The sequence below is a fragment of the Salmo trutta genome, chromosome 14, assembly GCF_901001165.1.
Source record: "Salmo trutta chromosome 14, fSalTru1.1, whole genome shotgun sequence".
Taxonomy (NCBI): domain Eukaryota; kingdom Metazoa; phylum Chordata; class Actinopteri; order Salmoniformes; family Salmonidae; genus Salmo; species Salmo trutta.
Window position 1 is genome coordinate 70,103,236 of NC_042970.1, and position 27,731 is coordinate 70,130,966.

The 27,731-nt window shown below is 43.5% G+C and overlaps 1 protein-coding gene across 1 annotated transcript in view; it reads left to right on the forward strand.

Annotated features, from left to right (window-relative positions):
* The first annotated feature begins 6,109 nt into the window (after window positions 1–6,109).
* Window positions 6,110–27,731, forward strand: part of LOC115147222 (E3 ubiquitin-protein ligase NEURL1-like) — a 61,835-nt gene continuing 40,213 nt past the window's right edge. Inside the window, exons 1-2 of the mRNA XM_029689329.1 lie at window positions 6,110–6,349; window positions 24,822–25,087. Coding sequence (XP_029545189.1) covers window positions 6,316–6,349; window positions 24,822–25,087 — 300 coding nt within the window. The 5' untranslated portion in view covers window positions 6,110–6,315. The remainder of the gene's footprint in view (window positions 6,350–24,821; window positions 25,088–27,731) is intronic.

Here is a 27,731-nt window from a genome sequence, read left to right on the forward strand (position 1 = left end):
AGTCTGATGTGCATAGTTAGTACCATTTTGTACCACAGCATTGTTGAATACTTGTTTCTGATTGGCATTCTAGAATGGACATTAAAACCAGATAACGGGACAGTTGGAAAAGATATCAGGACACCTTGCAATCATGACGCAATATGTGCCTACAAATGCAGACTGTACTTGCTACAAGGTTACAGAAAGCTAAACCAACAACTACACAAACTCAAATCGGAGACATTGTAAACGCAGGTTCAACAAGTAAAAAACGTAGCATTGATTTGTTTTTGCAGAGACATAGTTTTTGGGAGCATCTGATGATCTAACGTGGTGAGCGATGAACATGAATTTCTCCTGTCTCCTCCGCCGCTAAAGCTGTTAAATCCTCCCACATGTTTCTAGTTTATGTTTCTCGTTTGACAGCTGTTTTAAGCAACTGATATTTTTGAATTCGGTTGTCATACAGTATTGGCAGGTTTGCTAGTAACAAACTATTTAGCTAGCTTGTAGCCTAGTGTTTGATATGCAATGCAATCTCCTCATACTTATGTCAGTGTTGACGGGTGTCCTGACAAAACGGGAACGGTTTCTAGCTATGCCAGGCAAAATGTAGCATTATCAGCTCATTGTTGTTTGCAAATGAATTGTGACTGTTAGCCATAGCTACTTGGCTAGTTAGAAAGCAAGGGATAAGAACGTTACCAGCGAGCATGGCAACGTAACATAAAGAACGATCGACTGTGTCGCGTCCATAAATATCAAACTAATCGAACGAATGACTGGGTCGCATCTCTAGCAACCAAAGTTTGAGAATGAATGAATTTGCTCATATGAAAGAAAATATTAATGTATTTTTTTCTTCCTATAAATGTGTGCCTAGTATTGTTTACTTTGTCAACTGTGTATAAGTGGGATGAACGGCTTAAACAAATACAACGGAATAAACTTTGCTGTTATTCTGGCTGCAGAGGTCGTGACTGTGTAGCCATAGCTAGTTGGCTGGCTAGCTAGCTTACAGGAAGAAAGGGATAAGAACATTGCTACTGAGCATGGTAACGGAACATAAAGAACAAACAATTGTGTCGTGTCCGTAAATATCAAACTAATCGAACGACTGGGATGCATTTCTAGCAACCCCCCCCCCCCCAAAAAAAGATGAGAAAGTATGAATTTGCTTATAAATTTGGAAAATCTACAGTAAATGTGTGCTTTCACTGCATCGTCTATAATTTCCAAGATAATGCGTTTATCCCTTACGTACCCACTGGCTATAATTTGTGCTGCTATCTTATTGAGTTGTCTTGATTATCCTTACATGATTACTATGATCACCGACCTGATGTCTGAGTCAAATTAGGCGATGTACAGGTAACTGCCAGAATAAAGAAAACACTGCAGTAAAGGAGGGATACAAAGTCTATTGAAAGCAGGTGCTTCCACACAGTTGTGGTTCCTGAGTTAATTAAGCAATTAACATCTCATCATGCTTAGGGTCAAGTATAAAAATGCCCAGTTTCCTATTATTTTTGGCTACGACGGCTGGAAGAAGACATCACAGTGACTTTAAAAGAGCGGTCTCAAAGGAGCATAGGGGGTTTGTGTGTGTGTGTGTGTGTGTGTGCGTGTGTGTGTGTGTGTGTGTGTGTGTGTGTGCGTGTCACCAGATCTCAACCCAATGAGATCAACTCAAGCAACGGCACTTATGGGAGATTCTAGAGCTGCGCTGAGACAGAGTTTTCCACCACCAAAACACGAATGATGGAATTTCTTGTGGAAGAATGGTGTCGCATCACTCCAATAGAGTTCCAGACACTTGCAGAATCTATGCCAAGGCGCATTGAAGCTGTTCTGGCAGCCTGTGGTGACCAACGCCCTATTAAGACACTTCATGTTGGTGTTTCCTTTATTTTGGCAGTTACCGGTATCTCTCAGATCATATGATGTTGTAAAATATTAAATTGCATTTATCTATTACCATATGGTTTTGCTACAATATAATCATTTTGAATGTTCTGTACATAGTGACATAGCTACATAATGTTTATTTGATACCCATTCCATTCTTCTCTCTTTCTCTCATCCCCTCTCAGATCATATAATGTTGTAGTGTTACCTAGTAATATGTTGCACATGGCCCAGTGATTGGACGCTGGAGGCTGGCTCTGAAAAGCGGTAATGTTTGCACCACACGCGTCACACGGCCCTCTCAGTGTCAGACAGTACGGTCCGCAGGAGACCCAGTCCAACGTCCCCCCTCAAGCATCTGCTGTTGTATTCCATTTCACCAGGCACTCAGGGATAGGTGGCAGACCCTGTTCTCTGTGTGTGTGTGTGTGTGTGTGTGTGTGTGTGTGTGTGTGTGTGTGTGTGTGTGTGTGTGTGTGTGTGTGTGTGTGTGTGTGTGCGCGTGTGCGCGTGCGTGTGCGAGCGTGTGTGTTGTATTGGACAGTCTTTGTGTACAGTACTTGCTGTATTTGTGTTTGTGAGATTGCTGTTTATATACGGATACAATTTCATTTTTGTTACGCTTTTAGGTCAGGAGGTGGGAGAAGATGTGCGTCTGTATGTGGAGGGCAGGATCATGCTAATATAATAACCCAGGCTGCAGCGGAAGGCTACGATTTTCTTGGAAACATGTCCGACTGGTTTCCAGGTGCCATTAAAATGATGTGTTGATGTTTGTTCAGATATAGTTTGACATCATAGAGGACCATCTGTTCTTGATCTATAAAACTGTTCTAGATTTGGTACAGAATGGTAACAGAATTGACTGATCGACTGATCAAGGTACAGATACCTCCCACAAGGTTAATGTCCCCTCATTAATATACCAGATAACGTCATCAACTGAATCAGATACTTAAACACAGCGATGAGGCCTGATACTGGTATTGGAAATTAAAATCATCTGTCAAACGTCGCCAATCAATTCCCACAGATACCCTCATATTGTCACGTCCTGACCAGTATTTAGGTATTATTTGTATTATATTTGGTCAGGACGTGGCAGAGGTATATTTGTTTTGTATGGTGTTTTTTTTTGTGTGTGGTGTAGAGGGGTGTTTTATTTATGTGTTCCTGGGTTTTGGGTGTATGTTCTGGGTTAGTATGTTCTTGGTTAGTTTTTCTTTGTGTAGGTTTGGGTGCTGGACTCTCAATTGGAGGCAGGTGTTTCTAGTTGCCTCTGATTGAGAGTCCTATAAGTAGATGTGTGTTTGGTTTGTAGTTTGTGGGTAGTTATATTTTGCACTGCTAAGCATTCTGGAGTTAGCCTGTAAAACTGTCATTCGTCGTTCTTGTTTTTCTTGTTTTTTTTGTGTACGCTTCATTCTATATAATTAAAAGATGAGCATCCACATTCCTGCTGCGTATTGGTCCTCCATTCAACACGGCAATACTTGTGACACATATCTTTATTTTTTCTTGACCTTTTCACCAGTATGGGATATTTGATTTGCATACAACCAAACTGCCAGAAGCCAACAAACATGTTTGTTCTTGTAGCATAACTAGGAAGCAGACAGTTAATGATCAACTGACATTCTGTTAGCATACAGTGTAACTTAACACTGTGCATGTTCCCCTTTAGGTAGTGTGTGTGTGTGCGCGTGCGTGCTTGCAACTTCTACTCTAAGGCTAATTTCCCATAGGAGGTATCCATTTTAAACAAATCACTAGGCACAGTAAATCACATTGACCTGAGACACAACCTCAATATCTTTTAGATAATAAACAGAGGCAGAAACGAATCAAACTAAACAAAAAGATAAGACCTATTAATGACTCTTTCTACCTTTTTATTTTATTTGAGAATGACAGATGTACTGAAGCCAGTATTCCCAAAACATATTCGCATTATTATGGACATACAATTCTCACCGCCTGTAGTCTGGTGCAACCACAGATAACGAACGCACAATGGAGTAGTCATAAATCCTAAACACTGTGTGTGTGTGTGTGTGTTTGGTGTACTTACTAATGGAACTTACTAATGGAACGAGCCAGGGCTGTCAGGGCTTTCCCTCTGAGTCAAGACAATAAGGAGCATAAAGCTTTCCCAAAGACACTAAAATAAAAGTGGGTTTCTGTTGGAGTGAGTGTGTTTGTGTTTGTGTGTGTGTGTGTGGGGGGGGGGGGGGGGGGGGTCCATGCAGTCGCCAGAAGAGAGTGCCTGTAGGTCCTCATCCCAGAACCAGACCACTTTTATTTATTTTTGTGAGTTATGTAAAGATACAGTACTTACGCCTGGATTCAGAAAGAACCCAACTTTATAGACTTAGTCATGTAACAGATATAGGACTGCGGGCCATGGTCAAAGAGGCTCACTTAAAAGGTTAAAATGGCACGCATGGAGGAGGTCTGTCCTTAAAAACAGGAAGACCATGGACAGAAGTGTTTTCGCCGAGCATGTCTTCATGAATGTCAGGAAATTCAAGGAAGTGTTGAACCGGTGTTGAACTGTTATTAGGCTACATTTAGCATCTATCTTTATGAAGACATGACGGCCTTCAGGGAAAGCCAGCAGGAAGTTCGTCCGAGTCCGCTCATGGAACCTGGTTTTGGTCAAGGTTGGCATGATCACCCTAGGAACTAGAGCTACCTCAATTGGTGACGTGACAAACAGTTGAAACTGAGCCCTGTCAGACAACACCAGCTTTCCTCATTCACTCACACACACCCATTCTTACTTATTTAGGCCCATTGGTCCTGTGGGAGGATCTAGGCCATTGAAAACTCCTCTCCAATTCATTCCACCCATTGAATAGGACTAAATGCATTTATGTTTATATTCAAAATGTGCACACCATGTGTGAGTATGATCTACAAAAACGAACCTTCGGTTTGCGGCCCTGATTTAGTTTAGATTAAAGTCACCATCTAGCCTCAAGGGTTTGTTATGGTTACGTAGCCGTAATCGTTAAAGGGGGAAATGGTAAATATTATTGTCAGCATGATTCAATGGTAATGTTTTCAACTCAAACAAGAAGGGCTTAGCTAACCAGTTATTTTCATCACTCTCCTCTGAATACTCCAAATGGGACCATTATGACAACACCCTCACACAAGAATGCAAAGTCTCACTGGGTAAAATGAATAGAATTCCCCAGCATAGATTGAAATGTCTAACTTTGAACAGTGTTGACTCCACAGAATTAGGAATTAGAATACAGTAGTAATTTAATAGGCTCTATACGGTTGGTTTGCTAATCCTTCTTTTTTCAGTCAATTATAATAGTGGTGGCGTGTGTGAATCGTGAATGATTGATTGGAGGGGAATTTTTTTCATTCATTGTACAACTCAGAAGGTCAAGATAGTAGGCGTATATGAGTTCAACTATTCTTAACATTGGTTGCCTTCCCAAGATCCCCCACCACCCACCCCAATTTAACCCCGATAGAAACACTCAGCCCATATGCATTTTCATTCACCCTTTTTGCCAATATCACTTACATCTGTCACTCCTAGTCATTCACAAAGCCAGTATCACCCTTAAGAGATATCTAAGCAGCGAACATCCTTGAGGCTAATGATGAAGGGGCTCCGATGTCACCGTGGATATGTGATGACAGCTTAAGTCAGAGGCGTGACTCTTGAGGGGTCACCCAGGCTGTCTGCCAGGGGCAGAGGCGCCCCGGGGCACACCAGGAAGAAGGGACTCACTGGAGGTGAAAGGTTGAGGTGCTGAGGGTAAAGAATGTGACCGCTTGCTTCCTCTGCCCTACTCTGGACCCAAACATAGTGTGGTTACACATGAGAGAGAGGGGAGGACACTGTGAGAGATAAGCCTATAGAACTAGCGCTCTAGCATAGCATATAGCGCTCACATAGTCTGCCTATGTCCACACCCTCCAATCTATACTATGCACATCTTTATTTTATATTGACAGTGCATTAAAATGATTTGCAAGACAAATTCTCTCTGGAAGGCAATGCAGTGTTCGATTGTATTTTATTCTATTCGAGGGTAAAGCCTACCCTGAAATTGTCCAAGTGTCCATGTTACTCATATCCTTTATGATTGTTGGAAACCGGCAGCGAGTGCGTTAATAACGCTTTGTCTTGACTCCACCTTTTATGTAAATGCACGTGTGTGAGTGGGGCTCAAGGCGCTGAGAGCGCACAGTGAATGGAGGAGCAGCCTTCACTACCGCTCTGCTTGGTGCTTAGGGGACCTGGAGTGCACTGTGTTTATATTCCAATCGGGAGAAAGAACGGCCGTTCTGGATGTAGCCTCCAATCATGTTGTCGGCGTTGGATTGTGCATCAACACCGCAAGTGTTTGAATATTGAGAGCTGGGATATAAGGGCTGCCGACTGGAATTGTAGTCATGGGAGGCCAGATAACGCGAAATGCCTTGTACGGTAAGGAAACATAACGTTTAGAGACACTCATAGATCACGTCACCATTGCTTACACTGTACACACTGTAGGTTATCGTTTCGTTCAATTTGCAATGCAATGGAGAATAGTTGGAGTGCAATTCCTGTCGCGTAAAATAACGTTGCGTGTGTATCAGGTAGGCTACCCAAATGCTGATGTCACACAGATGTCACACCAGAGACAGTTCATTATAGACATTTGCATACATTGGCTAGGCTACAGAAGGCTATTTCCCAGTATATATATTTCCCTTTGATCACTGTTATAGTAGAAATACAAACATTAAAGCTTTTCCTTTGGGTCGATTTGATATATTTTGTATTGAATGCAGTTAAATCATTTATAGCAATTTATAGGAAAACCTGCTGATGTCATTATTCGTCTATCATCCCTTATCCGTTTCCACTTTGACGCCATCGTTTGCGTACTTCCTCAGTCGCCTTCTGTTGATGATAGTAACTGTAGACGCAGTTTGTAAGAAAGTTGCGGGGTTTCCCCCCCAAGCCCCCCAGTATATTTCAGTTGTCTCACATTGTTGTGGGGGTTTCCCACACTCTGTGCACTGGGGGAAGTCAGTCATATCCAGCTGTGCTGTTAGTGGGCCAACCAAACCAATCAATAAATCAATTTGTGTTTATGTAGGCTATCACAGCTTAGCTCATCCTCTGCATAGCCTTATTGCCAAGTCCCAGAATTACAGTAAATGTCTCTAAAGAACAACATTTTAAAGGATTCTGTGGGCCTATAAAATGGTATTTTAACAATAAACATTACATGTATTCATTGCATTTGGACCCTTCAGTGCAGGGGAAACAAGTCAATTACTGCAAGGCTGTAATTCAGAAAATTAATAGAACACCGTATCATTTATCAGTGAGCATATGTTCTATTATTCAAGTCTATGAGCTGTCACACATGTAGTTAAGAACACATCTAATAACACATACAATCACATCCATCCAAGTAATATAATAAATACATTTTTTTATATTTTTATTTAACCTTTATTTAACTAGGCAAGTCAGTTAATAACAAATTCTTATTTACAAGGACGGCCTAGGAACAGTGTGTTAACTGCCTCGTTCAGGGGTTGAACGACCGATTTTTACCTTGTCAGCTCGGGGATTCAACCTAGCAACCTTTCGGTTACTGGCCCAACTCTCTAACCACTAGGCTACCTGCCGCCTCAATCTACAGTTAATAAAAATACAGTGCTGCTGCAATGCATTGTATCAGTTACTTAAAGCCTTGTCTAGATAACACATGTTGACTTAGTTGTCCGGACCTGTAGCTGTGGAGGGGCTTACCTCCACCATACTGACGTTAAGTCCCTCACAGCATCCCAGGAGTCAGACCACCTGATCATTAGGTCTAATTAAAGCCCATTGATGAATCCAATTAGGTAGATAAGGATGCGGTAGCGCCTGAGACAACAGGACAGGACAGCAGAATGACTGTGTGTGTGTGTGTGTGTGTGTGTGTGTGTGTGTGTGTGTGTGTGTGTGTGTGTGTGTGTGTGTGTGTGTGTGTGTGTGTGTGTGTGTGTGTGTGTGTGTGTGTGTGTGTGTGAGAGAGAAGGAGAGAGAGAGAAAGAGAAAGAGAGACTGTTATCCTCTATTGGAAGCTCAGTCTCCAAATACGAGCTGCTGATTGATGTGAATGTCTTATCAATGTTTCGTATCTCACCTTGTCCTGCGAACATGAAATGTCATTTGGATATAGTCATGGGACAGAAGAAATGCACACAGATCACTCATCATGCAGAGGTCAAGAGGCTGTTCATGATTAACGGCTAAAGTGGTATTACACATATCATCTGTATCAAGTCAATGGGGGGGAGACACAAAGAGGGAGAGAGGGAGAACATGAAAGAAATATGGAGAGAGAAAGAGAGAGGGAGAGAGAGAGAGAATGAATGAAACAAGTAGGAATAGAGAGAGAGCAGTAAGACGGGGTCTACTAACAGAGTAGTGCCCAGTGTGTTTAGTCATGGCCATGGTTTGACACGAACATATGTCTAGGGCATTGGTGGGTGGTGACCGTATGGTGATCGTGCCACCAGTGTCTCCCTCCCTGTGGATCCAGACTGGGTTAACGTGAGTCAACACACACAGTGTCACACACACATATACACTTTGTGACAATGCACATACCCCTGTTGTCGTCATATTCCTCTTGACTTGACAGGTCACCTTCGAGGCGGCACATAACAACTTTGTGTGTGTGTGTCTGTGTGTGTGTGTGTGTATTTGTGTGTGTGTGTGTGTGTGTATTTGTGTGTGTGTGTGCATGCGTGCGTTTGTGCGTGCATGCCTGCATGTGCGTCAGTAAAAATAGCATCCTGCTTGCAATCAATATACTCTCATCAGGCTCCTCCACAAAGCATTCTACAAATCTACCGCGGAGGAGCAAAGAGTCATTATATTGTCATACTACACCATATTGAATCTAAAATGGTTATTACTTATTGATTGCAGCTGCGTAACACTGTTCTCTGGGGGAATGTGGTAACATGGGTGAGCTCAGGTGAACGACTTAGCGAGACGAGAGTCATGATGTGAGGTATTTATTAAGTTGGACAGCTCACCTTGCACTCTCAGGTCGTCATGACGCCATGATGATGATGTCTAAATTATTCAGCTGACAGAGTCTCGGTTGAAGCAGAGGGAAAGGCTATTTGAGAATGGAGCTAGCAATGTCGGTACATTTAGCTTGTGTTGGTAGTACGTTTTGTATATATTTTGTGTGTTATCTATGGAATTGCGCACAGGAATAGTTCTCCTCTTTCCAATCGTTTTCCTTTTGTTATCTTGAAAATCTTTTTATCTTGAAAACTCCCGAGCCATGCATCTATCAAGTGCAAATCAATGGTGTTGTCATGTCGTTGCCTAGCAGCAGATGAGGTAGCCTAGGTTACCACAAACATATGTGCTGCCATGGCGCCCAGTTATAAGAGCAGTAGAGCATAAGGCAGCCATAGCTACAGTATCATTGGCAGTAATCTCTTCCTACCTGTAAACCCAGGAGGATAGTATTGGGTTTTATCCACTTGATCTGTATCTCTGTCATAGCAGCTGTCATTCACACATTTACACTTAGTAACCTCAGCCTCGAATACCTCAGTCTAACTTATATTACCAATATGTTGTTGACACATTTACACTTAGTAACCTCAGCCTCGAATACCTCAGTCTAACTTATATTACCAATATGTTGTTGACACATTTACACTTAGTAACCTCAGCCTCGAATACCTCAGTCTAACTTATATTGCCAATATGTCATTCACACATAAACACTAGCAACTCCAGCCTCCAGAAAATGAAATTGCTTGTCTATAACAAATGTCTTGTCTATAACAAATTCCTTGTCTATAACACAAATTCCTTGTCTATAACACAAATTGCTTGTCTATAGCACAAGTTGCTTGTCTATAACACAAGTTGCTTGTCTATAACACAAGTTGCTTTTCTATAACACAAATTGCTTGTCTATAACACAAATTGCTTGTCTATAACACAAACATTATGAATGTATGATGCATAGAGGCACCGCAGTATATTGTTAACTTGATTAATGTGAGTGTGATTCGTTGATTAATTTCATAGTTGTTGGTACATGAAGCCGAAACGCCATTTGCTCATGACTGAAATAATATACACATTGTTCAGACAACCTATGCAAACATCATTAAAATGTTGTTTGTCACCATGCTTAAGGCTTATTTACAATATTGTGTAAATACCATTGCCAACAGATGCTAACAGAAAGAAATGTGAAACTAAATACGAAATGTAGATCCTGTATTTATTTTGTGTAATCTTTATTTTATAAAACTTTTTCATTGCCCCAATTTCCTGTATTTGTAAGCAGACATTCAAATCCTCTATTCCTGGTGCTACTCTGGTGAAATAAGAAGTGACTGTGGGTCGATCATAAGGCTAAGTCTGCCCAGAGTGTGTGTGTGCATTCGTGTGTGTGTGTGTGTGTGCATTCGTGCATGTCTGTGTGTCGGTTCCGGATCTCTGGAGGATGTGTGTATTAAGCTGTGTTTTGTAGAGAAGCAAGCCTGGGGAGCTTGGGGTGACAGGTGGAAATTAGTTTGTATTTTATTTCATTCTTTTTTTGTCATTTAGCAGACGCTCTTATACAGAGCGACTTACAGGCGCAATTAGCGATAAGTGCCTTGCTCAAGGACACATCGACAGATTTCACCTAGTCAGCTTGGGGATTCGAACCAGCAACTTCTTGGGTTACTGGCTGAACCTCTTAACCGCTAGGCTAACACCCAGCCCACACTTCAATGAAGAGGAGAGAGGGGAGGTCCTGTTGCTTTGCTGTGGGTCTCAGTTGCTGTTAGACACCCTGGCAAGCTCCATTGTTCCTGCATTCTTAGAAACCTGCTTGCCCTATGTTGCCACAGCGATTCTGTTTGTGCCTTTATTATGCTTTGATTGGCACATTGTACGAGGATAGTATGACACAATACCTGTTTTCTTGTGGAAGCGTAATTGTGTATTATAAGGAGAATAGTATTATGATGACTAATACCATGTGTTTTATGAAGACATTATAATATTATGTTGACCAGTACCATGCGTATTATGAAGATATTATAGTATTATGTTGACTAGTATCATGTGTTTTATGAAGACATTATAGTATTATGATGACTAGTACCATGTGTATTATGAAGACATTATATTATTATGTTGACTAGTATCATGTGTTTTATGAAGACATTAGTATTATGATGACAAATTCTGTTTTATGTGGACAATACCATTATGAGGACTCAAGTGCTATTATATGAATGACAGTTATAACTGAAAGTGCCCGATGCCAAGATACAACCAGGAAGTCATTACTCCAACGTCAGTTTGTTCTCCTGAACAAATATTTGAATATGTATTCCAACTGATGGAACACTATTCACATTATATGCCGTTATACTGTCACTAACCCGTGCAGTATGTAGATAAGAATTACATTCCCTCATAGATACATACAGTACATGCTCTAAATAGGGAATAGGCTGTCAATTGAGACGCAGCCCACTAAGTCTAGTTATACAACTATAGCAGGAAGATTCATTTACACTTTTACAAAGATGTTCAATGAAGGATGACAAGTCTTAGTCACACAGAAGCTGTGTGTGTTCCGACAGGGATTAGACTTGTCATTACTGTGAGGTCATTAGCGAAATAAGTCCTCACACACGCGCACGCGCGCACACACACACACACACACACACACACTTCTCCAGGCTACGGAAGGAGAACCACAGTATGCACAATGTTTATCCATAAAGAGACATCCTTGACCTTTGGAAGAGAGGGAGAGAACAGTCATGTAAGGATTTTAAATGGACACAGACATGCAAACACACACACGCGCGCACACACACGCACACACACACACACACACACGCACGCACACACACACACACACACACACACACACACACGCACGCACACACACACACACACACACACACACACACACACACACACACACACACGCTAATGAGGATGTTGCTGTGTTATGGGAGGCAGCTTCTGGACTAGTAGGTTAATTAGAGACATTTTAAAGCCATGATGGTCACAGTGTGTGTGTGTGTGTGCGTGTGTGTGTGCGCGTGTGTTCGTGTGTGTGACAGATACCAACTTTGGACACGTTGCTGGAGCAACTACAAGATCTGATAGGAGCACCTTATTCCTACCAACAGTGCATTTGGAAAGTATTCAGACCCCTTGACTTTTTCAAAAAAAATGTCTTCTTATGTTACAGCCTTATTCTAAAATGAATGAAATAAATTGTTTTTCTTATACATTTTCACACAATACCCCATAATGACAAAGCGAAAACTGTTTTTTAGAAATGTTTGCAAATGTATTAAAAATAAGAGACAGAAATACCTTATTTACATACAGTGCTGTGAAAAAGTATTTGCCCCCTTCCTGATTTCTTATTTTTTAGCACATTTGTCACACTTAAATGTTTCAAACCATCAAACAAAGATAACCCGAGTAAACACAAAATGCAATTTTTAAGTGATGATTTTATTTATTAAGGGAAAAAGCTATCCGAACCTTCATGGCCCTATGTGACAAAGTAATTGCCCCCTAAACCTAATAACTGGTTGTGCCACCCTCAGCAGCAGCAACTGCAATCAAGCGTTTGCGATAACTGGCAATGAGTCTTTCACATCGCTGTGGAGGAATTTTGGCCCACTCTTCTTTGCAGAATTGTTTTAATTCAGCCACATTGGAGGGTTTTCGAGCATGAACCGCCTTTTTAAGGTCACGCCACAGCATCTCAATCGGATTCAAGTCTGGACTTTGACTAGGCCACACCAAAACCTTCATTTTGTTTTTTTTAAGCCAATCAGAGGTGGACTTGCTGGTGTGTTTTGGATCATTGTCCTGCTGCAGAACCCAAGTGCGCTTCAGCTTGAGGTCACGAACTGATGGCTGGACATTCTCCTTCAGGATTTTTTGGTAGAGAGCAGAATTCATGGTTCCATCAATCACAGCAAGTCGTCCAGGTCCTGAAACAGCAAAGCAGCCCCAGACCATCACACTACCACCACCATATTTGACTGAAATGCTGTGTTACTTTTACACCAAACAGTTCAACTTTTGTCTCGTCAGTCCACAGAATATTTTCCCAAAAGTCTTGGGGATCATCAAGATGTTTTTTGCCTAAAGTGAGACGAGCCTTTATGTTCTTTTTGGTCAGCAGTGGTTTTCGCCTTGGAACTCTGCCATGGATGCCATTTTTACCCAGTCTCTTTCTTATAGTTGAGTCATGAACACGGACCTTAACTGAGGCAACTGAGGCCTGCAGTTCTTTAGATGTTGTTGTGGGTTCTTTTGTGACCTCTTGGATGAGTCGTCGCTGCGCTCTTGAGGTAATTTTGGTAGGCCGGCCACTCCTGGGAAGGTTCACCACTGTTCCAAATGTTCTCCATTTGTGGATAATGGCTCTCACCGTGGTTCGCTGGAGTCCCACAACTTTAGAATGGCTTTGTAACCCTTTCCAGATTGATAGATGTCAATTACTTTGTTTCTCATCTGTTCCTGAATTTCTTTGGATCACGGCATGATGTCTTGCTTTTTGAGATCTTTTGGCCTACTTCATTTTGTTAGACAGGTTGTATTTAAGTGATTTCTTGATTCAACAGGTCTGGCAGTAATCAGGCCTGGGTGTGGCTAGTGAAATTGAACCCAGCTTTCCAAAAAATGTGATTAACCACAGTAAATTCATGATTTAACAAGGGGGGGCAATTACTTTGTCACATAGGGCCATGAAGGTTCGGATAGCTTTTTTCCTTTAATAAATACAATTATCACTTAAAAACTGCATTTTGTGTTTACTTGGGTTATCTTTGTGTAATATTAAAATTTGTTTGATGATCTGAAACATTTAAGTGTGACAAATGTGCAAAAAAAATAAGAAATCAGGAAGGGGGCAAAACTTTTTCACAGCACTGTAAGTATTCAGACGCTTTGCTATGAGACTCAAAATTGAGCTCAGGTGCATCCTGTTTCCATTGATCATCCTTGAGATGTTTGTACAACTTGATGGGAGTCCACCTGTGGTAAATTCAATTGATTGGACATGATTCGGAAAGGCACACACCTGTCTATATAAGGTCCCACATTTGACAGTGCATGTCAGAGCAAAAACCAAGCCATGAGGTCGAAGTAATTGTCCGTAGAGCTCCGTGACAGGATTGTGTCAAGGCACATTTTTGCAGCATTGAAGGTCCCCAAGAAAAGAATGGCCTCCATCATTCTTAAAGGGAAGAAGTTTGGAACCACCAAGACCATTCCTAGAGCTGGGCGCCGGCCAAACTGAGCAATCGGGGGAGAAGGGTCTTGGTCAGGGAGGTGACCAAGAACCCGATGGTCACTCTGACCGAGCTCCGGAGTTCCTCTGTGGAGATGGGAGAACCTTCCAGAAGGACAACCATCTCTGCAGCACTCCACCAATTTATGGTAGAGTGGCCAGACGGAAGCCACTCCTCAGTAAAAGGCACGACAGCCCGCTTGGAGTTTGCCAAAAGGCCCCTTAAGGACTCTCAAACCATGAGAAACAAGATTCTCTGATCTGATGAAACCAAGATTGAAATCTTTGGCCTGATTGCCAAGCATCATGTCTGGACGATAACCTGGCACCATCCCTACGGTGAAGCCTGGTGGTGGCAGCATCATACTGTGGGGTTGTTTTTCAGGCAGGGACTGGGAGACTAGTCAGGATTGAGGGAAAGATGAACGGAGCCAAGTACAGAGAGATCCTTGACTAAAACCTGCTCCAGAGTGCTCAGACCCTCAGACTGGGGTGAAGGTTCACCTTCCAACGGGACAACAACCCTAACCACACAGCCAAGACAACACAGGAGTTGCTTCAGGTCAAATCTCTGAATGTCCTTGAGTGGTCCAGCCAGAGCCTGGACTTGAACCCGATCGAACATCTCTGGAGAGACCTGGAAATAGCTCTGCAGCGATGCTCCCCATCCAACCTGACAGAGCTTGATAGGATTTGCAGATACGAATGTGGAAACTCCCCAGATATAGGTGTGCCAAGCTTGTAGCGTCATACCCAATAAGACTCAAGGCTCTAATCGCTGCCAAAGGGTCTGAATACTTATGTCAATGTAATATTTCAGTGTTTCATTTTTAATACATTTGTAATAATGTCTGAAAACCTGTTTTTACTTTGTCATTATGGGTTATTGTGTGTAGATTGATGAGGGGGAAAAACGATTTAATACATTTTAGAATAAGGCTGTAACATAACAAAATGTGGAAAAGTCAAGGGGTCTGGATACTTTCCAAATGCACTGTATATGTACACACAGTATCTACCTCAATTACCTCGTATCCCTGCACATTGACTCAGTACTGGTACCCCGTGTATATAGCCAAGTTACCGTTACTCATTGTGTATTTATTATTACGTGTTATTCCTTTCTATTGTTTCTCTATTTTCTTTCTCTGCATTGTTGGGAAGGGCCCGTAAGTAAGCATTTCACTGTTAGTTTACGAAGCATGTGACAAATAACATTTTATTTGATTTAAATACCCCTTGTGTCTCGCATTCCACTCTACCTAATTCATATAGTTACCTCTCTTGTGTACAGAAAGAAATCAATCAAACTGGACACTTAACTTAGGCTCCTAGCTCGCTTTTCGCCTTCGAAAATAGCTCGCTAACAGCTAATTAATCATCTTTGGCTAATGGAATCAAATTGAGGTATTCATCATTATAAACACTGTTTCAATGCAGAGCTTGAATAGGAGAGTGGCTCCATGTGTGAACTATGTGCGCACACAGAACATCACCGAAACAATTACCATAATTGGGCTTTTTCATCTCACTATTATACTATAGGAATTGTACCCTCAACTCTAAATATATACACTCTCAGAAAAAAGGGTTCCAAAAGGGTTCTTTGGCTGTCCCCATAGGAGAACCCTTTTTCGTTCCAGGTAGAACTCTTTCGGGTTCCATGTAGAACCCTCTGGGAAAGGGTTCTACATTGAACCCAATAAGGTTCTACCTGGAACCAAAAAGGGTTCTTCAAAGTGTTCTCCTATGGGGACAGCCGAAAAACCCTTTTAGGTTCTAGATAGCACCTTGTTTTCTAAGAGTGTAACCAATGGCAGCGAGAGCACTAATTAGGCTTGTGAAATCCTATCAACAGTATGTATGAGGTGAAAGGACCTGTTACACATGACCGGACTTGGAGCTTCGTAATCATCGGCTTCATCACACAATATGCTTCCACAGATGTTACTTGAGGTCAAATTGTAGGCATTGGGATTTTTTTATTTATTTAACTAGACAAGTCAGTTAAGATGGAACTCCTGATCACGGCCGGTTGTGATACAGCCCAGGATCGAAACGGGGTCTGTAGCGACGCCTCTAGCACTGAGAGACAGTGCCTTAGACCGCTGCACCACTCGGTAGCCCACCTATTGAGAATTAGAAGGGGAATTCTCTGGGAAGGTTGGTCATTCTGAATAACATCCCTCCGATGGTACAGACGTAGGATCTTAATTTGATCACTCTTTTGTTAATGATAATTTTCCTGTACTGCAGGAAATGCAAACTTGTAGTGTATTCAAGGTTTAAAAAGGCTTCTAAAGTTTGTAATTTCCACTTTTACATTTCTAACTTGATTTTCCGTAATATAAAATGCATCAACCCCTACAAAGAAAATATCCATTAATTATAATCCACATAATAATTCACATTTCCTGTTGCTGCAGGATTATTTTACTGCTGTTGCAAACTGGCTCAAATTAAGATACTACATCTGTATTGAGGCACTCAAAGATCTCCAGGCACATTTCAAGTCCAGCTAGAGAGTGATAAGGTCATACAGTCTTTTCCCCATACACCTTTTTTCCATATCTTTGTCTGGTAAGGCTAGGACTGGGCAGTGTCAGTTGGCATGGAGATATGCAGATGTAGGATCTTAATTTGATCACTCTTTTGTTGCATGAAATGTCTTGCATAGCAAGAAATGCAAACTTGTTGTCACGTTCCTCGTATTCTCCCTCATCGGAAGATATGTCGAAATCACTTGATGACCAATACGCAGCAGGTTGACTGTTCCACATCATATTTATTATAGATGGAAACGACAAAACAAAATAAACACGCAAAGGCGAAAGGTGACAGTTTCACAGGAGAAACGAAACACAGTGCAAAATACAATTACCCACAAATACCAAACACAAACACACCCCACTATATGGGACTCTCAATCAAAGGCAGATAGACAACACCTGCCTTCAACTGAGAGTCCCAACCCCAATTAACCAAACATAGACATACACCTACACATAGAAAACCTAACCTAGAACCTAACCCAACACTCACAACCCCACTATACCATAACCAAACATAACTCTGCCACGTCCTGACCAAATATAATACAAAATTACCTAAGTATATGGTCAGGACGTGACATTACCCCCCCCCCTAAAGGTGCATACACTGAATGCACCAAACCAACAGAAAAAACAACAACACACAATTAACCCCCTAACTAAAGGGAGGGAAGGGAGGGTGGCTGCCGTCAACGACGGCACAGTGCTACACCCCCCCTCCCCAACCCACCTATATTGGAGGTGGCTCCGGTTCTGGCCTACTGTCCAACAGACCGTAGACAGATCTGTTGGGCTTAGGACAGTAGGCAGACTTCTTTGGTTCTGGTTCGTGGGCCGACTCCTTCGGTCCCAGGCTGTAAGCAGACTCCTTCGGTTCTGGGTTGTAGGCAGAATCATCACAGTCATAGTTAATCAACTTTACTTTAGAATTGTGACCAGACTCACCCGGTTCTGGGTCACAGGCAGCTCCCCTCAGTCCCGGGTCGCAAGCTGTTGTCGGATACTCTGGTCCACACCCCGGTGTCGGATCCTCTGGGCCGCACCCCGGTGTCGGATCCTCTGGGCCGCACCCCGGTGTCGGATCCTCTGGGCCGCACCCCGGTGTCGGATCCTCTGGGCCGCACCCCGGTGTCGGATCCTCTGGGCCGCACCCCGGTGTCGGATACTCTGGTCCGCACCCCGGTGTCGGATCCTCTGGGCCGCACCCCGGTGTCGGATCCTCTGGGCCGCACCCCGGTGTCGGATACTCTGGTCCGCACCCCGGTGTCGGATCCTCTGGGCCGCACCCCGGTGTCGGATCCTCTGGGCCGCACCCCGGTGTCGGATCCTCTGGGCCGCACCCCGGTGTCGGATCCTCTGGGCCGCACCCCGGTGTCGGATCCTCTGGGCCGCACCCCGGTGTCGGATCCTCTGGGCCGCACCCCGGTGTCGGATCCTCTGGGCCGTACACCGGTGTCGGATACTCCGATGGCCCTGACCCAGAATTCACCAGGCTGGGGAGACATGATGGATGCCTGGCCCTGGGCACAGGCACAGGACTCACCAGGCTGGGGAGACATGACAGAGGCCTGGCCCTAGGCGTAGGCACAGGACTCACCGGGCTGGCAGTTGTCCCTGGCCACTCTGGCAGTTCAGGGCAGTCTGGCCACTCTGGCAGTTCAGGGCAGTCTGGCCACTCTGGCAGTTCAGGGCAGTCTGGCCACTCTGGCAGTTCAGGGCAGTCTGGCCACTCCGGCAGTTCAGCGCAGTCTGGCCACTCCGGCAGTTCAGCGCAGTCTGGCCACTCCGGCAGTTCAGCGCAGTCTGGCCACTCCGGCAGTTCAGCGCAGTCTGACCTCTCTGGCGACTGTTGACTGGCGGGCAGCTCTGACGACTGTTGACTGGCGGGCAGCTCTGACGACTGTTGACTGGCGGGCAGCTCTGACGACTGTTGACTGACGGGCGGCTCTGACGACTGTTGACTGGCGGGCAGCTCTGACGACTGTTGACTGGCGAGACCCACCGGAGGCCTAGTCCTGGGAGGTGGCACAGGACGGACCAGGATGGGGAGACCCACTGGAGGCCTGGTCCTGGGAGGTGGCACAGGATGAACCAGGATGGGGAGACCCACGGAAGGCCTGGTCCTGGGTGGTGGCACAGGATGGACCAGGATGGGGAGACCCACTGGAGGCCTGGTCCGAGGAGGAGGCACAGGATAAACCGGGCTGTGGGGGAGCACTGGAGTTCTGGTACGGACACTCTTTACCCACACTCCAGGCTGAATGCCCACTTTGGCCCGGCACGGGCGGAGAGCAGGCATTGGGCGAACTGGACCCTCCCAGCGCTCTGGAGACACAGTGCGCAACGCCGGCGCAGGATAACCTGGACCGAGGAGGCGCACTGGAGACCAGACGCGCTGAGCTGGCACCATCCGCCCTGGCTCGATGCCTGCACTCGCATAGCACTTGCGGGGGGCTGGTGTGTAGCGCACCGGGCTTTGAACGCGCACTGGGGACACCGTGCGCTCCACAGCATAACACGGTGTCTTACCAGTACCACGCTGCTTCCGGTAAGCACGGGGAGTTAGCTTAGGTCTACCAGCTGACTCCGCCAATCTCCCCGTGTGCCCCCCCCAAAAAAAAATTTGTGGGGCTGCCTCCCGTGTCCGTTGCGCTCCCTCTCCTCATACCAGCGCCTCTCAGCTCTCGCCGCCTCGATCTCCCACTGCGGGCGGCGATAATCCCCAGCTTGAGCCCATGGTCCTTTCCCATCCAGGATTTCCTCCCAAGTCCATGACTCCAGATAGCTTTTCTCCTGGTGCCTCTCCTTGTGCTGCTCCTTCCTCTGCTGCTTGGTCCGTTGTTGGTGGGTAATTCTGTCACGTTCCTCGTATTCTCCCTCATCGGAAGATATGTCGAAATCACTTGATGACCAATACGCAGCAGGTTGACTGTTCCACATCATATTTATTATAGATGGAAACGACAAAACAAAATAAACACGCAAAGGCGAAAGGTGACAGTTTCACAGGAGAAACGAAACACAGTGCAAAATACAATTACCCACAAATACCAAACACAAACACACCCCACTATATGGGACTCTCAATCAAAGGCAGATAGACAACACCTGCCTTCAACTGAGAGTCCCAACCCCAATTAACCAAACATAGACATACACCTACACATAGAAAATCTAACCTAGAACCTAACCCAACACTCACAACCCCACTATACCATAACCAAACATAACTCTGCCACGTCCTGACCAAATATAATACAAAATTACCTAAGTATATGGTCAGGACGTGACACTTGTAGTGTATTCGAGGTTTAAAAAGGCATCGAAAGTTTGTAATTTACACTTTGAAATTCCAGACTTCATTTTCCCTTCGTGAAAAATGTATCTACCCCCACAAAAATGTCCATTAATTATAATCCACATAATATTTCACATTTCCTGTTGCTGCAGGATTGTTTTCTTGCGGTGCAAAACGCAGGTTAGCATTTTTCATCATGAATATTCTTCTGGAGGCAGCTCTGCAGAGTGGTCACTAGCTGACACAGCTATAAAGTCAGAAAACCACACTGCTACTGTAATTATACTTGGGATATTGCTTTTCAACAGTAAAAGTTCAAACATTGCTCATCATTCAAACTGCCTCTAATGCCTAACCCTAACCTTAAGAATGGCCTTCAGCGATGTTTGAACTTTTACTGTTGAAAAGCAATATCCCAAGTGTAAATACAATAAAGTACAGACAGTAAAGGGTAAAAAATATATATTTCTGAGCAAACGAGTGTTTTTTAGACAACTTTAGCAAACTTCAAGGAGTAGCGCAGTCTAGGAGTTGGTCTGGTGGGAATCTGTGATGTCATCGGCCTTCCCCCTTGCTTGAGGAACAATAGAGGAGCAATAGAGAACAAAAGAGGAAAGGCCCACCCCCCACTTGTGTTATGTCATGACATACCTGGACCACCTATTGAGATGTGCCTTTTGTTAAGTAAATCAGGTGTTGAATGAGGTGAAAAGCAGACTGGAGTGCCACTTTAAATTAAGACCGAAAAGCTAACCACTGGGCTATTTAAAGGGAAATCGCTCAGTTCTGCCTCCAGGACAAGACTCATGACAAGAAACGTCAACCTGCATTAGAAACTGGTCAAATTAATATCCTATATCTATAGGTATAGCTCCAAAGCATTTACAGTCAGCCTTTCAATAAGCATAAAACAGAGCAATCCTTCATGAAAAAATGACTTTCAGTCAGATAGGCCAAGATGAGTTTGGAAGTATTAGTGATCCTACTGTAGCCTACAATGCTGTCCTGATAAACCATAGCACTAAAATGCAAATATCATTAATGTGTTGTCTGCTAGCAAACAAATAGCATCTGTCCGTATCAAGCCTGAGCCGTTCCCGCAAATCTAGCCTTTGACGCAGGGACTGAGGGTTGCTAAGGAACATGAATTCACACTTAACCCCTGTTTCCCTCAACCAACAGCTGCGGCTCTCCTTTCGCTAGTTGTCGCTAATGCATTCAGTTCAATCTGGCCTGACACACACACATACTGTACACACACACACACACACACACACACACACACTGTCCAATCTGCAGCGACCATGTGCGCCCCATTCAATGAATGCTCTCCCTTTGCCCCTACGCTTAGACAAAAGGACATGATGCTTGATTATGGGGCCTGAGTGAGTAAGTGATTGTATAGGCTAAACACTGGGAGTGTGTATCTATTGATATAGTAGTGTCTTCCTCCCAAATGGCACCCTATTCCCTTTTTAGTGCAAGCGGTTTGGTTGAAAGTAGTGCACTGTGTAGGGAATAGGGTGCCATTTGGGACGTAGGACAACTGTTATGTAGAATGCTGTATACAGGCCTTATCAGTGATTCCCAGACCCTCAGTTGATGTTGCAGCCTTTGTTGAGGTTGTCAATGGTAAAAAGTAGAAGAGCTGGGTTATTGTGATTTGTATAGTTTGGTGAGGACAACCAAGAGGCCCTGATTTAAATATAGAATAGAACCAAAACACAGTTAGCTAATTGAAAGGGTACAACAGGCTAATATCCCATTCACATGACATTATATCCACTGTGTCTACAAAACATTAGGAACACCTGCTCTTTCCATGACATAAACTGACCAGGTGAATCCAGGTGAAAGATATGATCCCTTATTGATCTCACTTGTTAAATCAAATAACGTTTTATTCGTCACATGCGCCGAGTACATCAAGTGTAGACCTTACAGTGAAATGCTTACTTACGAGCCCTTAACCAAAAATGCAGTTTAAAAAAAATAGGGATAAGAATAAGATATAAAAGTAAGAAGTAATTAAAGAGCAGCGGTAAAATAACAATAGCAAGACTATATACAGGGGGGTACCGATACAGAGTCAATGTGCGGGGGCACCGGTTAGTTGAGGTAGTATGTACATGTAGGTAGAGTTATTAAAGTGACTATGCATAGATGACAACAGAGAGTAGCAGTGGTGTAAAGAGGGGGTGAGAGGTTGGGGGGGAGGCACTGCAAATAGTCTGGGTAGGCATTTGACTAGATGTTCAGGAGTCTTATGGCTTGGGTGTAGAAGCTGTTTAGAAGCCTCTTGGACCTAGACTTGGCGCTCCGGTACTGCTTGCCGTGCGGTAGCAGAGAGAACAGTCTATGACTAGGGTGGCTGGGTTCTTTTTTAGGGCCTTCCTCTGACACCGCCTGGTACAGAGGTCCTGGATGGCAGGAAGCTTGGCCCCAGGGATGTACTGGGCCGTTCGCACTACCCTCTGTAGTCCACTTCAATCCACTTCAATCAGTGTAGATGAAGGGGAGGAGACAGGTTAAAGAAGGATTTTTATGTCTTGAGACAATTGAGACATGAATTGTGTATGCGTGCCATTCAGAAGGTGAATGGGCAAGACAACATATTTAAGTGCTTTTGAACGGGGTATGGTAGTAGGTGCCAGGCGCACCGGTTTGAGTGTGTCAAGAGCTGCAACACTGCTGGGTTTTTCACACTCAACAGTTTTCCGTGTGTATCAAGAATGGTCAAAGGACATCCAGCCAATTTGACACAACTGTGGGAAGCATTGGAGTCAACATGGGCCAGCATCCCTGTGGAACGCTGTTGACATCTTATAGAGTCCATGCCCTGATGAATTGAGGCTGTTCTGAGGGCAAAAGGGGTGCAACTCAATAGTAGGAAGGTGTTCCTACTATTTTGTACACTCAGTGTAGGCCTCACATTATAGCCAGAACAGTTGAAGGAGCCATGAAATTGCAACGAGATGTGTGCCTTTGAGAGCATGGCTGGCTGCTGCAGTGTAGTAGGTGACTGGGGACAGATTTTTAGAACCACCACCTGCTCCCTGAGTCATTGGTAAACACATTCGTTCACTCTGCATCTTGTTCATTATCAGTAGTCAGGACTCAGGCACACACTCATATTGAAGCTTTCCTGTGCAGATGGTCCTAGTGAGGCGCTAATGGACTAAATTCTCTATCTAGATGTAATTCCTAATAGTCATGATACTCCTGAAGCTTTCCATTGCAGATCCTACTGATGTGTTATAACAGATCTAGCTGTACTAGATAGAAGTGAAATCCTATGGTTTGTTCCTGATGCACTAGGTTCTCTATCTACATTATATTTCTAGATAGTAATCAAGTCATGTAGTTTATGCGTCCATGAGTTCGTTTATAAGAGTCATATGATATATTGTACCATACTGGAGCGTTCCTACTATTGCAGTTCCTAATGATGAGCTACAATATCTATTTGGATTCCATTACTAGATTAAATCATGTAGTTTGTAGTTTCCTGTCCGTTTGTACTTCCCTGTACTTGTTTATATGAGTCATATGATGAACTGTATGCATTTTCCCGAGACAATATGAGGTTCTTGGACACCCCCTCCTTATATCAATAAATAATATTCAATTAAACTCAAAGTACATTTACACGTGGTTTATACTATAAACATGAATAATATAATAGTATTGTATTATATTCTACACTGTACAGTAATGATGCTTAATCCTAACTGAAAATGCCAAGTAGTCACTGATTCAGCCTTGGCATCAATACTCACAAAAGGATGATAATGTTGGGTCAGAGATGGTGCACATCAACCACTAACTTTATGTGCCAGTCCTAAGGTCAGGCACAAAGCAATGAACAGGGAGGAAAATGTAATTTCCTACTCAAACATTGTAAAACGTTAAACAACAGCATGGACTTGGAATTGATTTTCGCTGGAGGACCAACATGATTACTGAGCATCTGCTGTTTATGTGAATCAAACAAGTCAGATTGTAGTAAGAGGTGAACTAGTTATCTGATAGGAATAGGCCTAGATATCCATAGAAGGTCCCCATAGGCACAGATCTAGGATCAGCTTTAGCCTCCCTAAAACATAACCTTTGCCATAAACGTGGGGAAACATGACATTGTGCTTAGATCAGCATCGTGGGGCAATTTACACATCCTAATATGTGACAATCATCCAACTTCAGCTAAAGCCGAGCAAGAACTAGACCTATTCTAATGAGTGTATTAATATTCAATTACATTCAAATAACTTTTATTTTCTGGGAGGGAACTTCATGGGGGAAACGGGCAAATGTCCCATTCACATGACATGATATAGGCCTCACATTATGGCCAGAACAGTTGAAAGAGCCATGAAATTGAAACGAGATGTGTGTCTTTGAGAGCATGGCTGGCTGCTGCAGTGTAGTAGGTGACTGGGGACAGATTTTTAGAACCACCACCTGCTCCCTGAGTCATTGGTAAACACATTCGTTCACTCTGCATCTTGTTCATTATCAGTAGTCAGGACTCAGGCACACACTCATATTGAAGCTTTCCTATGCAGATGGTCCTAGTGAGGCGCTAATGGACTAAATTCTCTATTTAGATTTAATCCTAGATATTTCCTGGTAGGGAACTTCATATGTGGTGATGAATGGTACTGTACATAGAACACAAAAAACATACTGTATAAAGGATTAGAAGGGGTTGAATATCATTCTGATGGCACCCATCTGTCTATCCATCAGACTCTCTGAGCGGTCCGTTCCCCTCCACCACCCACCAATGCCACCACAAGCCCAAGCGCTGCCTGCCCATCCAGCAGTGTGGCGTTGTGGGCGGAGGCCAGAGGAGAGGCCTGGCCATAAGTCCCTTGCTCTTCCACCCGAACACCAAGGGCTCCCAGATCGCCATGGACCTGGCCCAGAGGACCGTCAAGAGGCAGGCCAGTTTCTGTAACGCCATCACCTTCAGCAACAGACCCGTAGCGTTGTATGAGCAGGTCCGGATCAAGGTATGTAGAGATTTAGATGGACACAACACCACACCCAAGAAGGTTTATTTACAGTATTCAAAGTATTCTAACAATGGTAGATTCATTTTATTTGTTTATTTTATTAACATTTTCAAGAAAAAAAAGCCCATTCCTCAGCAAGGTCCCCAATCAACATGTTGAACTGCCAGAGAGGCACCAGAACATCCAGTTGTAGGGAACTTTGTAGGTTGTTCTATACATGGTGGGATGCTGACACCAAAGGCTCAAAAGATGACGCAAGATACGGAGAGAGATACTAACACGGATCTGTACAATAGGTGAGACTAGCTTTGATGTGTACAGTATCTGATGTATGCACGGTATATATAATGTAAACACACCAAGTCAGAATGGTGATGCGAACACACACACCACACACACACCACACACACACACACACACACACACACACACACACACACACACACACACACACACACACACATCTAGCTTATGAGCTTGTCCAGGTAAATCCTTATTTCAGTCTCCTGCTGCTTCCCCCTCCTGTTCCTGTGTCTCCCCAAATAGGCTTAGCAGGTTTCCATCTTGCAAGCCAGCATGTCAACCCAGTCAAAGCACTGGGTAAATACTGCTTATGGCACCAGGGCAAGTGGATGTGGCTTTACTGGGTGTTGGTAAAACAATGAGTGAATAGCAGCAAGCACAACAGTTAATTCAGCCAAGTGCTCTAAAGCAGTGGTTCCTAAACCTTTTTTGGAAAATTAACTTTAAAACTGATCAATGCTCTCCTCATCCCATGACAAAATGTGTAGAAGTGCAGGAAATAAGTTTTAAACCTGCAATATTTTCTCTCCGCCAACAAGAGGCGTGTGAACAGTTTGTGTCATGAACAGTGCTTGTGCCTATAGAAATAGACTTCGCTCACTCGCGGAGGAACGTGTGATGTTCCCCAACGCTGGAATGGGGGCCTGAGTGAAAAAGTTTGGGAACCCCTGCTCTGAAGTACACTTAAACCACAAGACAATTTAGGCAATTGTCTTACATAAATAATATTTAGGTACAGTTCAGGGTTTCCGTTAACCGGTAAAAAAAAAAAAGAAAAGCTGCTAAAACATTTTTGACTCCGGCCAAATGTCCGGGGGAATTTTAGCCTGTTCATTGATTGAAATACCAGTCGCTGTAGCGTGTGAGCTGCTGCTACAGCTCATCAAACAGCTGGTTTGTTGGTGCTGGAGTGAAACGTGTTTTTATAAGCCCAATCATTGTGCAACAATTATAAACGCAATCGCCTGTTAAAAACTGTTTTGATGGCCACGATTTTAAAAAAAGCTACTATTTTTACTTCTCAGCTGGTAATTGATTTGCGCTTCCCATTCACCATTCAAGTGCATAGGCAACTAGGCAGGCAATAGTGTGTCACACACCACTTTGCAATGAGCGGAAGGCAGTAGGAATTTAGAAAACATATACTTAACTGTTTGAAACCTGAACGTTTTTGTCACACCCTGACCGTAGAGAGCCTTTTTATTTCTCTATTTGGTTAGGTCGGGGTGTGATTTGTGTGGTCATTCTAGATTATGTGTTTTTATGTTGGCCTGATATGGTTCCCAATCAGAGGCAGCTGTCTTTCGTTGTCTCTGATTGGGGATCATATTTAGGCAGCCTTTTCCCACGGGGTTTTTGTGGGATCTTGTTTTTGTATAGCTACTGTGAAGCCTGCAGAACTTTACGTTTGTTTTGTATTTTTCTTTGTTTTGTTTGGTGTTCATCTATTGAAAGTAAGATGTACGCTTACCACGCTGCACCTTGGTCTCCTTCTTACGACAAACGTGACAGTTTTACTACAGTACATATTATGAGGCATGTCTTACCTGGCTTCGAAGTAGCCTAGCCAAAATCCAACCAAACTTACAGGCAATTATTTTATAAAAACTTCCACATGCCATTGAAACCAGTAGCCTATTTCTCTTATCTTGTATTGGTTTTCAAATCCACTTTATTTCATTGTCCTGGAGCCAAATGCACAATCCTAGTCATATTAACAACCCATGCTAGTTGTTGCATCTTTATCTCCCTTCAAAATTTCGAATGGATATTTTTTCTCTGTCTCATGAAACCGCTCGCATGTGCGATGTGCTTTTGACAACTGTGTTTTCCTGCTAATAGCGTTATGAAACGAACATTTGCACGTATCCTACTGCCTTGTGCGGATTGCTGCGCTTATAATGTGAAGACTAAATAATGTATCAACATTTTAAGCTAAATATTCTGATCAGTTGCATGAGCCTCATTTCTTTTTACATTTTTTGGGGGGGGATGTAGCCTAGGTCTTCTAGTTGTATGACTTTGGGATCTATCGTCCCACAACTGTCCCAGATTTTGTTTGGAATAGCTTACTTCTTTCACACAGAACGACAAGCTGTCCAATAGAATAGGTACACTTTTCAACTATGGGGGATAGCAGATTGACATAGGCTAGTGATTTTGCTGTTCATTACTCCTGTTAGCTGAGGGAAAGTAAATGTGGCAGTTATTTTCAAATTGCGCATCGGAATTCTGTAAGAAGGATGCACGCCATTGCATCCTAGAGTTTCATGGTCTGTTGAGATGAATTACCATAATCTAAATGGGATTTCTGTCACTGTGGGTGGACACCCTAATC